General features: G+C 43.0%; 1 protein-coding gene across 6 annotated transcripts in view; it reads left to right on the plus strand.

Moving 5' to 3' along the window:
* NRG3 (neuregulin 3) overlaps positions 1-12871 on the plus strand; it is a 1266499-nt gene that overhangs the window by 932650 nt on the left and 320978 nt on the right. For all 6 annotated transcript variants that reach the window (XM_088842474.1, XM_088842475.1, XM_055425322.2 and 3 more), the window contains exon 3: positions 5290-5363. In XM_088842474.1, the coding sequence (XP_088698600.1) occupies positions 5290-5363 (74 nt within the window). The remainder of the gene's footprint in view (positions 1-5289; positions 5364-12871) is intronic.

Raw genomic sequence — 12871 nt, forward strand, 5'->3', positions numbered from 1 at the left:
TACTCTCTCTAAAATGCATGCAGAGACCAGACCCTATACCACAATTGAAGCAAACATTTCTAACCTTCATGCATTTTTCTTTGTAAATTATGTAAAATGCATTTTTGCAAATATGTGCAGTAGAAGGTCTCTAGGCATAAAAATGGCCAAAATGCATGTATGTAATATAATAACCACATGTGCTTGCTCATTTTTTTCCTTCCTGGTATCATTCCTAGGGTTTAAAGTGGGGAACAGGAATATAGAAGTTTTGTGTAAAGTACACCCATGCAAATACTAAACAGAGACCAAGGCTATAAACTCAACAGCTAAGCATTATGATATAGTTGAGGAAGATGTGATAGAAAGTTTTATGTTGGCTAAGCCATCCATGTAGATAACAGAGACTGGCAGTGCAGACAGGGTAGAAGTGGAGAAGAAGCATGCGAAGCAATGATCACATCTCCCATTGATGAGTAAATGATCAGGGAATCAACAGATGAAGATTCAGAGGATGGATAGTACCGTTCCCCAGTGGGACAGTTGTGTGTTGTTTTTGGTTTGCTTTGCTTAGCTCTCCTGACAGGAGTCAGTGGGAGAAATGGAAGAATAATCTGGAAATGTAGGGAGGTTGTTGGTCACAAGTGAGAGTTCTTTCATTTTCACTCGAAGTCATTATTATTATTAGTTCTAATTTAGTTACTATTCAGAAAAGAAGTTCAAAGAAATAAACTGGCATGAGTATTGTAACAAAACAGATGGGCATGGTCTGAAGTTAGCCATGTGGGCTGATGGCCGTGGTAACCACTTTTTGCTGGCCAAAGAATGCCCATTTCTGTGGAAACATCAGCAATTGAGCTAAACATTTTTTAATAAATCTCTTTGGTGGGGGGGTTTTCTGCATCCAGGTTGAGTGCTAGGTTCATTGCATCTGTTTTAACACCCAAGATAAATCAAGTATTTGCTTCTAGCTGACAAACATGCATATTGTAATTTCTCATCTTTGTCAGTATTATTCTCTTCTCCTTTGTCCAGGGATTGCCTTTTAAAGCTTTTCTCTAAAGCTGGGCTTTTCTTCAGGACTGTGTATAAGAAGGAAATGAAAAGAAGGGGTGGCTTGTTATTATAGATATAGCTGAACAAGTGGGAGGGGGGTGAGGGTCAACTAGAAGGATGTATTGAGTAGGAAAGTGTGGTCTGCATTTGAAACCATACAACAGGCCCTATCACTGTAGAAAGTGAGGGCCCTGTCCCCTAAACTCACCAGGAGAGATACTTTGCTGACATTAAACTTAGCTCAGAATCTGCACTTTCTTCCCGTCACTTCATTTCCAGGGGCCAGTCTTCCCTATTCAAGGTTTTCATTGTTGCTTAGTTGCTAAGTCTTGTCCAACTCTTTTGTAACCCCCTGGGCTGTAGCCTGCCAGGCTTCTCTGTTCATGGGATTTCCCAGGTGGGAATACTGGGGTGGATTGCCATTTCTTTCTCCAGAGGAGATTGCGTTTACACTGTGGTTGTTCTACTGTCAGTAAGACTCCTCCCATTTTCTTTACACAACTGTTTATCAACTGTGGCTGTTCTGAACCTACTATTTGGCCATCTAGTTATAGGGGAAAAAAAGCTTATGAGTAAGAACACTAGGGAATGTTGATATTTTTTAATAAAATTGCTGTCATGATGCAAGGCTTTCCAGGGATAAATAAATTCAGAGAACAGGAGTGGATGAATTCAGTGGAGCTTTGAACCAATTCAGAGTAGAAAAATAATAGAATATTAACCTGATTACGACTGAGCAACCTTCACTTCCACTTTTCAACCTGATTAAGGCAAGATATAGGCTTAAAAAAATGTATATACCATTAAAGATTACGTATGTACTTTTAACATTTTATTAATTCCATCATGCTTTATTAAGATGAACAAGCAGAAAGAACTTCTATTATATGAATTTCTTTTGTTCTTATACCTGTATCTCTCAAGAGAACAAAAATCTTAAAAAGCAGCCTTAAAATTCATCCCTCCCCGCAACTAACAAAAACCACAACATACATGCTGTGATATTTCTCAAAAGATGTGCTGTTTATCACACTGTCAGAAGGTCTGCCAAACTCAATCTATGCAATAGAAGTGGATCCTAAGACATTTTTTCCTTTGCTTTATGTGTTTAATGTTCTGTTCAGTCGCTCAGTCATGTCCAACTCTTTGCAACCCCGTGGACTGTAGCCTACCAGGCTTCTCCATCCATGGGATTCTCCAGGCAAGAATACTGGAGTGGGTTACCATTTCCTTCTCCAGGGGATCTTCCTGACCCAGGGATCGAACCCGGGTAGTGTCATAAATTCAATCCACCTCACTGACTTTACCTGCTAGGCACATTTTATCTTCACATTTGGATGGATTTGAACTTATCAAGGTGACATGTGTGATTTTTAAGTAGAAACTTTAATTTGTTATTTCTTTTTTTAAATTTATTTTTTATTTTTATTTTTATTGGAGGCTATTTATTTTACAATATTATACTGGTTGGTTTTGCCATACATTGACATGAATCCGCCCCAGGTGTACATGAGTTCCCCCTCCCAAAACCCCCTCCCACCTCCCTCCTCCCCTTATCCTCCCTCTGGGTCATCCCCACATACCAGCCCCGAGCATCCTGTAACATGAATCGACCCTGAACTGGCGATTCGTTTCACATATGATAATATACATGTTTCATTGCAATCGCACTCCTGGGCATACACACCGAGGAAACCAGAATTGAAAGAGACACATGTACTCCAATGTTCATTGCAGCACTGTTTATAATAGTGAGGACATGGAAGCAACCTAGATGTCCATCTGCAGACGAATGGCTAAGAAAGCTTTGGTACATATACACAATAGAATATTACTTAGCCATTAAAAAGAATGCATTTGAACCAGTTCTAATGAGGTGGATGAAACTAGAGCCTATTATACAGAGTGAAGTAAGCCAGAAAGAAAAACACCAATACAATATACTAACTCATATATATGGAATTTAGAAAGATGCAAATGATAACCCTGTATACGAGACAGCAAAAGAGACACAGATGTATAGAACAGTCTTTGGTACTCTGTGGGAGAGGGCGAGGGTGGGATGGTTTGGGAGAATGGCATTGAAACATAATTTGTTATTTCTTAAAACCCAGCACCAATTAGCAGGGACACATAGCCACCTTAACAAAGGAGCAGAGCTTGCCTCATACCCAGGTACACAGCCCTTGGTGGGTTTCCTAACTTGAGTCAGGCTACTTCAACCTCATCACACTTTATTATCTATAGCATGCTAATCGGAAGGCAGGGTGAAGGCATGCACTGTGCAATTTTCCTGGTAACCCATGAGGCCTGAACACTTCAGAGTGGGCTCAAAGCCACAGCAAATATGTTGAAGACTAGAACAGTTTCAAACATCTTTCCTTATTTTCTTTTCCACACACAAATGGAGTAATGCATTTTAAGTGATGAAAACCCCTTAAAAAGCAAAACAAAACAAAAGCACTTCCCCTTAAAAGCAGCAGTCTCCCAAGGATACCATTGTCACATTAAATGAAGATACAAAGAGTGAAGTGTGCTTAAAATCTCCCACATATGTTGGAAATAAAGTCCTTAGAAGTGAATGCATGCATGGACCTAGCACCTAACTCATCATTACAGGAAAATGAGAACTGAAACACTGCAGATCAAGTAATTCTGAATAAAGATGATGACGTTAGGGCAGCTTCTGAGAACAGAAATTTATTTTTTCATCACAAACGTGCTTCCATCTTAAGTATTTTCTGACTTTGTACAATTATCGAATCAGTAATATGCCTGCTTTATTTCAAGTGCAGTAAATGAATTTCTTAAAGTTTATGAAAATGTGTCTGCTTAAACAAATTCTTTCCATAGCCTGTTGGGTATTTGAAGTGTCCATGTATCAGAAGTCTTTGTTCTCAGTCTATAGGGAAAATTACCAAACACACTCTAGGGTGCCAGGTTTGAAAAGGTGCTAAAGAGAACCTGCCCCATTACCTTTATTCCACTTTAGCTCACAGTGAAAGGTGGAAAAATTACCTGGGTGCCTTTCACTGTGATGGCTCCAGCTGCAATAGACCTTATCTAATAGTTTATTACACTCAGAAAACAAAGCATATTCTAAGAGAATCCACGGCTCCCATCTCTGACAGAATGGTCTCTTTGAATTCTTTTGTCGATTTCATAGATTTCTAACAACCAGAGGATTGTTTTTTAAATCTGATTTTTATGCCAGCAGCACAATTTCCTCCTCAGTGAGTAGGACAGATTCATTCCAGGAGCAACAATGGATGCCTATCTGCTTAACTTGGGCGTGACAGATTAAGCTTCAAGCAGAAACACTAAATGCCACCTCCTTACTTACACAAATTGTTCAGAGGCAGGCGAGTGAGGCCTCAGTTGTATTTGCTCCTTGAACTGTCAACTGATGAGCCAGTACTGTCCTGAGACAGCCAACCAGCCTTGATTGAGCAAAGACCGTGGACAGGCAGGGCTGCCTAGACATGCCTCATTGCAAGGGCTTTCAGGTAAATACCCCACCTCCAAATTGCACCCGCCTTAGGAAAGTTTCCCTGGACAATGCCTTGCAGGAAGCGGGCACTTGTTTGCTAAATATAAAAGAGAAAAATGAGGAGAGAAATATGTGAGTTTAGAGAAAATGCAGAGACCTTTCATGTAGAGATAGATACTTTTCTGATTTGGCCAGATCTGACATAAATGTTGTTATTTCTGGCCCAGTAGTTAGGTGGCACTGACTGGAAAAATTGCTAAGTAAAAAATAAAAGTAAAATTAGCAAATGAACCATCTAGTAAAACATGAAGAAAATGAACAGTAGGCCAAATCTACTGATAATGTTTGATCAATTATGTTAGAAAATGATTTTTAATTAGAAAAATAACACTTTTAATATGATGCTTTCTGAAAGAGCATTTGCAGTATTTTAGAGACCAGTATGTTGCATAAAGAAAACTGCAGAATTATAATATGAGGATAACAATTATTCATACACCATGAAGGGAATCTTAAATTGCTGTTGTTTGTTTGCTAGATATTACCTATACAACTACAAAAGAAAGGTGGTGCTTTCCCCCCGCCCCTCCACAGACATAGACTCTAGAATCCATCTGACAGTGTTAGAAACAGACTGAGCCAAGCATCACAAAAGCATGAATGTACTGTTCTCACGGTGATGTAATTGGTGGCTATTTTGCTCGTTGAAATCGCGAACCTTTCACAACCACATGCGTATGTTTGTCATTTATCCCTTTTCTCAGGTGCAAAGAAGGCTACCAAGGAGTCCGTTGTGATCAATTTCTGCCGAAAACTGATTCCATCTTATCGGATCCAAGTAGGTCATGCATTTTTCTTCTGTCTCTAACACAATATAAAACTCCGAGTCACAGTTGCTAACTCATTGACCACTGGATCTCAGTTATGTGTCTCTGAATGCTGCCGAGGGTGGGAGCTGGGGACAGGCATTCATCCTCAAGGTTTCTCTGTTGAGGTGTAGGTCTTCTCCGGGGGTGGAGCCTGGTTTCCAGATTCATCTCCACTGCTACCCTCCCGTGGGAACTGCAACAAATCCTGCTCCCTTAGCTTTCAGGCTCCCTTATTGCCACCCCATTATGAAAACAAGGATATAGAAACATAAAAGACATTATTTATCCAAAAGAGTGTTACGAGTACTGTTATATCACACTGCTTCTTACCTTCTGGTTGGTAATTTGTGAAAACATTAAACCCTATTAACTTTAACCTTCCTGATGTAAGGAAATATACATATAAAATTAAATAAGTTTTCAGACCAACTGTGAAAACCCTATTTTTAGCAACCCTATTCACATACCAGCGATTACTGTACCAACAACAAATTATTTTTTTTCCGTTCATGAAAGAAGACAATTTGCTGCTAAGAAATATTGCCATTTATTTCTGACTCTGTGTGGAGTAAAAAATAATGTTCTATACAGGTATGCTCAGTTCTGGTCAAATGTGAAATTTTTCCTTTATCTGTAAATAATCTGATCTTTCAGTGACTGCTACAGTTGAATCACCACTAAGAAAAGGGGACTTTTATTGAATCATCAGTTTAGTTCAGTGAAGATAATGACAGGCATTTTCAGATTGTAAAAGCAATGTTTTGGTTTTCTGAATACCAAACATGCATAGCATAAACTTTAGCGAAATACCATGTATTGATGGCAGCCAGTGGTCACCCTGTCTGTGAATGTGCAGGTTGCTGCATAATGAACACGTTAAGCCATCCTTCAACAAATTTTCAAAGTGCATATTTTTATTGCCCCCCACCCTGAATTTTTAAGTCCATTTTCCTGAATAAACAGAATATTTTTAAAAGAAAATTTTTGTGTGATTCAATGTGCTTGTGTTTTAACTTGACAAGGCAAGCTGCCACCATAGAGCACTAACTATTATTTTCTTTGCAAATTTATCTCTCCTAAAGAAAAGTGGTGGAGAAGGAAATGGGAACCCACTCCAGTGTTCTTGCCTGGAGAATCCCAGGGATGGCGGAGCCTGGTGGGCTGCCGTCTATGGGGTCGCACAGAGTCGGACATGACTGAAGCGATTTAGCAGCAGCAACAGCAAACAAAAGTGGATGTTGCCTAAAAGCCAGTAACCAAGCTGGCCATGGTTGATCTCTGTTCTCTGAAATGTGAGGCTCTGGTTTCTAGGAGTATCCCATGTAGGGGACAGTTACTGGAGTGTGTGGTATCTTTTCTATCTTGTAGTTTTAGCCAGTTGCTCAGCTGATGTCTAAAAGGTATGGTTGTGGCTAGAGACATGTATTTGCTGCATTAGAAAGCATAAAAAGAATGGGTTTGCTGATTTCATTTTCTTTTTATTCACTTTGATATACTTCAGTTCAGTTGCTCAGTCGTGTCCGACTCTTTGCGACCCCATGAATCACAGCACGCCAGGCCTCCCTGTCCATCACCAACTCCCAGAGTTCACTCAAACTCATATCCATCGAGTCGGTGATGCCATCCAGCCATCTCATTCTCTGTCATTACCTTCTCCTCCTGCCCCCAATCCCTCCCAGCATCAGAGTCTTTTCCAGTGAGTCAACTCATCGCATGAGGTGGCCAAAGTATTGGAGTTTCAGCTTGAGCATCAGTCCTTCCAATGAACACCCCGGATTGATCTCCTTTAGAATGGACTGGTTGGATCTCCTTGAAGTCCAAGGGACTCTCAAGAGTCTTCTCCAGCACTTGTTTCTTTTTTTTTTCCTTTCCTTCTTCCTTATTCTTCCCTTCTCTTTCATTCCCTTTTATTGTCCTTTTTCCTTTCTTCTCTTTATTATTTTCTTTCTTTCCTATGCTCCCTGCCTTCCTCCCTCCCTGCCTGTCTTTTTCTTTTCCTATATAGCTGTCGGAGAAGGCAATGGCAAGCCACTCCGGTACTATTGCCTAGAAAATCCCATGGATGGAGGAGCCTGGTAGGCTGCAGTCCGTGGGGTCGCTAAGGGTCGGACACGACTGAGCGACTTCACTTTCACTTTTCACTTTCACACATTGGAGAAGGAAATGGCAACCCACTCCAGTGTTCTTGCCTGGAGAATCCCAGGGACGGGGGAGCCTGGTGGGCTTCCGTCTATGGGGTCACACAGAGTTGGACACGGCTGAAGTGACTTAGCAGCAGCATATAGCTGTAGAATACCTGTTCGGTACAGGGTACTGGAGCAGGGCTTGCATGTGGAACAAAATAGGTAAAATAACCTTTCTTTATACAATCTAATAAAACCTCTGCCATCCTATTAAACATAATAGTCCATCATTGCAAATGTTGAGAATGAGGCCACTGTACGTGTTGAAGAAACTAGTGGTCGAGAAACCAAGCACGGCACTTGGAATTGGAGAATTCAGGTGTTTTACGCTGGTAGGCCCAGAGGAGTTAACACTCCAAGCTCTGAGCCCTGAACAAAGGGATTACAGAGTCTTTATACATGGACAGGCATGATTAAGCTGGTTTGCAGGGGTTGGGCGATTGCAAAGAGCAGGACAAGGATGAATGAGATAAGCTCCAATTCCTAGTATTGTGAGTCCCCACTTTCTGAGACTGCATGACCTATGTGATCCAGACTTTTCAAGGAGCAAGCTGAGTTACAGAGGCAGAAGGAACAGGAGGTTATGTTAAATTTTAACTTTTCATCTTCATTCCCCTCTCTTGATGCTTCTATCACTCATTGTAGAAAGCATCATCTCATGTTTTGGTAGGACTTTCAGAGCTCCCCATCATTCAGGGAGCTATATTGAGTTATTATCATTTGTAACTTTATGGGTTCAATTTGAGAGGTTATGAACTGGGTAATAGCATCGAGAATACAAGTGCCAAAAAGGAGCGCCACAAAGAACATGAAGAGAGGATTGGTTAAACGGAAAAGTCACGATGCCCAGCTCCAGATATTGTTCCAGTTATCCCAGGAATTTGCTAGTCCCTCTCTCCTTTTTATGGTTTGCTCCCTTAGCTGTTGGGCCATGTCCATAACTATTCCTGATTGGTTCACATAAAAGCAACATTCTTCATTCAAGAAGAGGCAGAGTCCTCCCTTTTCAGCTGTCAGTAGGTTTAGCCCTCTCCTATTCTGTAATATCACCTCAGCCAGGGAATCTAGTTGGTCCTGTGAGGCCACTAATGATTTGGCTACTCTCTCAATGTAGTCTGTGAAGTTCTTGGATAGTGTATGGTAGAAGGTGGTTGATGAAACAATTCCTCCTATTCCCATACCTATCCCAGCCATAGTTCCCAGACCAACTGCTGCTGCTGCTAAGTCGCTTCAGTCATGCCCGACTCTGTGCGACCCCATAGACGGCAGCCCACCAGCCTCCCCCATCCCTGCGATTCTCCAGGCAAGAACACTGGAGTGGGTTGCCATTTCCTTCTCCAGTGCATGAAAGTGAAAAGTGAAAGTGAAGTCGCTCAGTCATGTCTGACTCTTCACGACCCCATGGACTGCAGCCGACCAGGCTCCTCCATCCATGGGATTTTCCAGGCAAGAGTACTGGAGTGGGGTGCCATTGCCTTCTCCACCCAGACCAACTAGTAGGGGTATAAAATGGTTGGCTCTTTTTGACTGCTTATGTGCTGCCATAGGTACAGTGAGAGTCTGGTTGTTAGGGACAATATTCATCTGGGAAGCGAGGAAAGCTAAGGGGCAGATATCTATCCCATTGACTGGTAGACATAAGTAAACAACTGTCCCACAAAGAGGCCTTGATGGGGGCAACACCATACTGTGTTCGTGGGAGGATGAGTGGGTCACTCATCTTTTAAAGTTTGATTACATTCGTCCCTGGCTAAATTGCCTACAGGTTCAGTTCCTCCATCATTTGTAAAGCATTCTGGAGCCTTTTGAGTTAACTCAATTGCCCTTAAGACCGACCCTTGTAAGGGTGGATCTATAGGAGTTCCCATGGCTGTTGTATTATTCATTGGTACTGGTGTAACTAAGTACTGTGGAGCTCCTCAGTTCAGTTCAGTTCAGTCGCTCAGTTGTGTCTGACTCTTTGCGACCCCATGAATCAGAGCACATCAGGTCTCCCTGTCTATCACCAGCTCCCGGAGTTCACTCAAACTCATGTGCATCAAGTCGGTGCTAAGGGTAAGAAAAGCCAGCAATCCCTGGCCATCTGGGGGTTGGTGTCATTAAGAAGGCAAAGAGTTGTGTTGAGAACCTGGTACAGATGAGGGTCTAAGGGGGAGTTAACTCTGTAACCTGGGCATCGCCTGGTTATGAAGGCAGTAGGTGATTAGCCTATAGGATTGGCTATCTATACATTGTTCTAGCTGATGGTTAATTAAGTAAATGATTTTCCAAGGGTTGACTGTAATGTTGACAGGTGCATGATGGATAAGGAACAGCACCATCTGTTATAGCAAGGGACAGCAGAAGGCTGCAAAGCAGCCTGCACATAACAGGTAACTGAACACTAACAAAAAGTTTTCTCCCCATATTTGGGTTGTCACGGCTATAGCAACAGAGGCTATCATGAAGAGGGGTCAACTATACTATGAGCAATTTAGTTAAGTAGGGAGAATCGATCATAAGAGACATCTAATAAGAATGAGGCTTCCCACTACTGTGAGATAACCGAGAGCTAACCACAGCTTCTGACCCAAATCCCAGTCCTGGAGTGCTACTGAAGCTAGTCCTGTAGTGAAGAGCACAGCAATAATACCAATCAGTGATAGAGGCCAGGGTTGACAATGAAAATCCATTTATATTTTTATAGACATATCCTCAAACTTTCACCATGTGTTGACCAGCCAGCTGCTGGAGTGTGGCTAGAGCAAGGCTGAAGAATCCTCAACCTTCTGCTGCCTTTGACTAGTCAGCTTCTGGAGTGACTAGAGTGGGGCTCAACGTCCTTCGTGGCTGAGGGCTGTTGTTTTTGGAACCAGACCTTAAGGGGATTTTTGGGGTCCTGAACTGTTTCCCAGGTGTCCTCATTATAGGAAGCCACTGCCTTCTTGACTCTGGTGTGGTGGATCTGAGGGATGATGCCTGCAACTTTAACAGCAGTAGGGATTGCCAGGACGACCATGTGAAGCCTGTCCAAACTGGCTGAAGTGGTTCCTTTTTCCAATCTTTTACCCATACTTCATCTCCTGGCTGATAGGGAAGAACCCAATTGCCCAAAGGAATGGGTGTCCTTTCTAAGGTTTTTTGGGTGATGTGGTGGAAAACTTTCCCAGGGCCTGGAGGTGTTGGGACATCTCCAGGTCAGATAGTTGTTGGGGGCCTCCCTGGAGTTTTCCTATCACTGGGGGTATTCTCCCATATAAGATCTCAAAGGGAGAATAGCTTGAGGACCTCAGGGTGTATCGGGCTTGGAGTAAGGCTAGAGATAACATGTCGAGCCAAGATAACTGGGTCAGCTGTCAGAGTTTAGCTAATGTAGTCTTGAGGGGCCGATTCATGTGTTCAGCTTTCTCTAAGTTCCGTGGCCTGTAAGTGGTTTAAAACTTCCATTTGATTCCCAGTGTCCTGGATAAAGTTTGGATTATCTCAGACACAAAAGCTGGCCCATTGTCAGACCCTATGGAGAGAGGAGCCCATGTCTCGGGATTATGTCTCTTAGTAGAGCCTTGGTCACTGTTCATGTCCATTCAGTGCACATGGGGTAGGCTTCAGCCCATCCCGAGTATGTGCAGACTATCACAAGTAAATACGTATAGGCCCTATAGGGCTTGACTTCAGTAAAGTCCACTTCTAGACCTTCAAATGGCAGTGTCCCAACTGTCTGCACGCCTTGGTTGGGTCTTTGTCCCTGGCTGGTGTTGTTTTGGGCACAAGTCACACATCTAGCTCTGATCTGGGCACACAGGGTTGGGAGCTTAGGAACGAAATAGTAGCCACTCAGTAAGCTTTCCAGCTCAGTTTTTCCTAAATGAGCTGTCTCATGATGTTGTTTTACCAGCTAGTCTGCTATATTGCTGGGGACAAAGAGTCTTTGGTTTGGGAGCTTCCACCAGCCCTCTTTTTCTTTTATTCCTCCCTCATTTAGAGCCCATTGACTTCTTCTTTGGTATATCTTGGGGATGGAGGCAATTCTGGTGCCAAGAGGACCTTAAAGATTGACTTGGGGCCCACTGTGGGGCTGGGTTGGGTCTCTGCCTCCTTAGCTGTCTGGTCAGCCAACTGATTTCCTTTGCTGATTGGATCAGTTCCTCACTGATGGCCTTTACAATGTATGACTGGCACTTGGGAAGGCTTCCAGACTGCTTCTAACAGCTGAAGGATTTTTTTTTTTTAATCTCTCTTCCCCTTGGTGTCAATAGTCTCCTTTTTTTATAAATGGCTCCATAAACATGTAAATAAGCAAAGGCATACCTTGAATCAGTATAGATGTTGACTCATGTCCCTTCGGCGTACCTTAGCACCTGGGGGAGTGCCCATAGCTCAGCCCATTGTGTTGACAGCCCTTGCGGCAAGGCCTCGGCCTTCTCTATCTCATCAGCTGTTGTTACGGCATAACCTGCTTTGCGCTGCCCATCTTGAATGAAACTACTTCCATCAGTGAACAGTTCCAGGTCTGGGTTCTGGAGGGAAATGTCTGTCAGGTCCAGCCTGCATGACTAAATTTCTTCAATGACCTCCTCACAGTTGATCAGAGGTTCCTGCTTCCATAGGTAAAAAGGTGGGCAGGGTTCAGAGTCTGCACAGTCTCAAGTTGGACCCATGGGTTTTCTCAAAGCAGTCCTTGATAGTGAATCATGCTGGAGTTGGTCAGCCACTTATGCCCCTGGCTGTTCATCAGGGCAGTAACAGCATGGGAAACATTTACATTTATATTTTGTCCTAGAGTAAGCTTCTCTGCTTCTCTGACTAAAACCACAGTGGCAGCTAATGCCCAGAAGTGTGGCAGCTAATGCCTGGAAACATGGCAGCCATCCCGCGGCCACTGGATCCAGTCATTTGGACAGTTATGTGACCAGATGCTGCCATGGCCCAACTGTTTGTGTGAGAACCCTCAGTGCAGTGTGATTTTTCTCATGTACAGAGAGGTTAAAGTCACATCTGGAAGCTCTAATGCTGGCGCACTGGTCAAGAGTCTCTATCTCCTTGAAGGCCTTTTCCTGTTCAGGTCCCCACTCCAGGGAGCCCTTACCAGACCCTGCTGTGGCTTTAAAAAAAGCCTTGGCGATTTGAGAGAAACCGGGTATCCAGATCCGGCAGAATCCAACAGCCCTGAGGAACTCACAAACTTCTTTCTTGATGTCCGGCCGAGGTATTGAACAGATGGTTTGCTTCCTCTCATGTCTGAGCACCCAATGCCTTTTTGTGATGACAAACCCAAGGTCCTTCATCTCCTGTCTGCAGATCTGAGCCTTTTTCCA

The sequence above is a fragment of the Moschus berezovskii genome, chromosome 12, assembly GCF_049115385.1.
Source record: "Moschus berezovskii isolate FMDL1 chromosome 12, NW_MosBer_1.0, whole genome shotgun sequence".
Classification (NCBI taxonomy): domain Eukaryota; kingdom Metazoa; phylum Chordata; class Mammalia; order Artiodactyla; family Moschidae; genus Moschus; species Moschus berezovskii.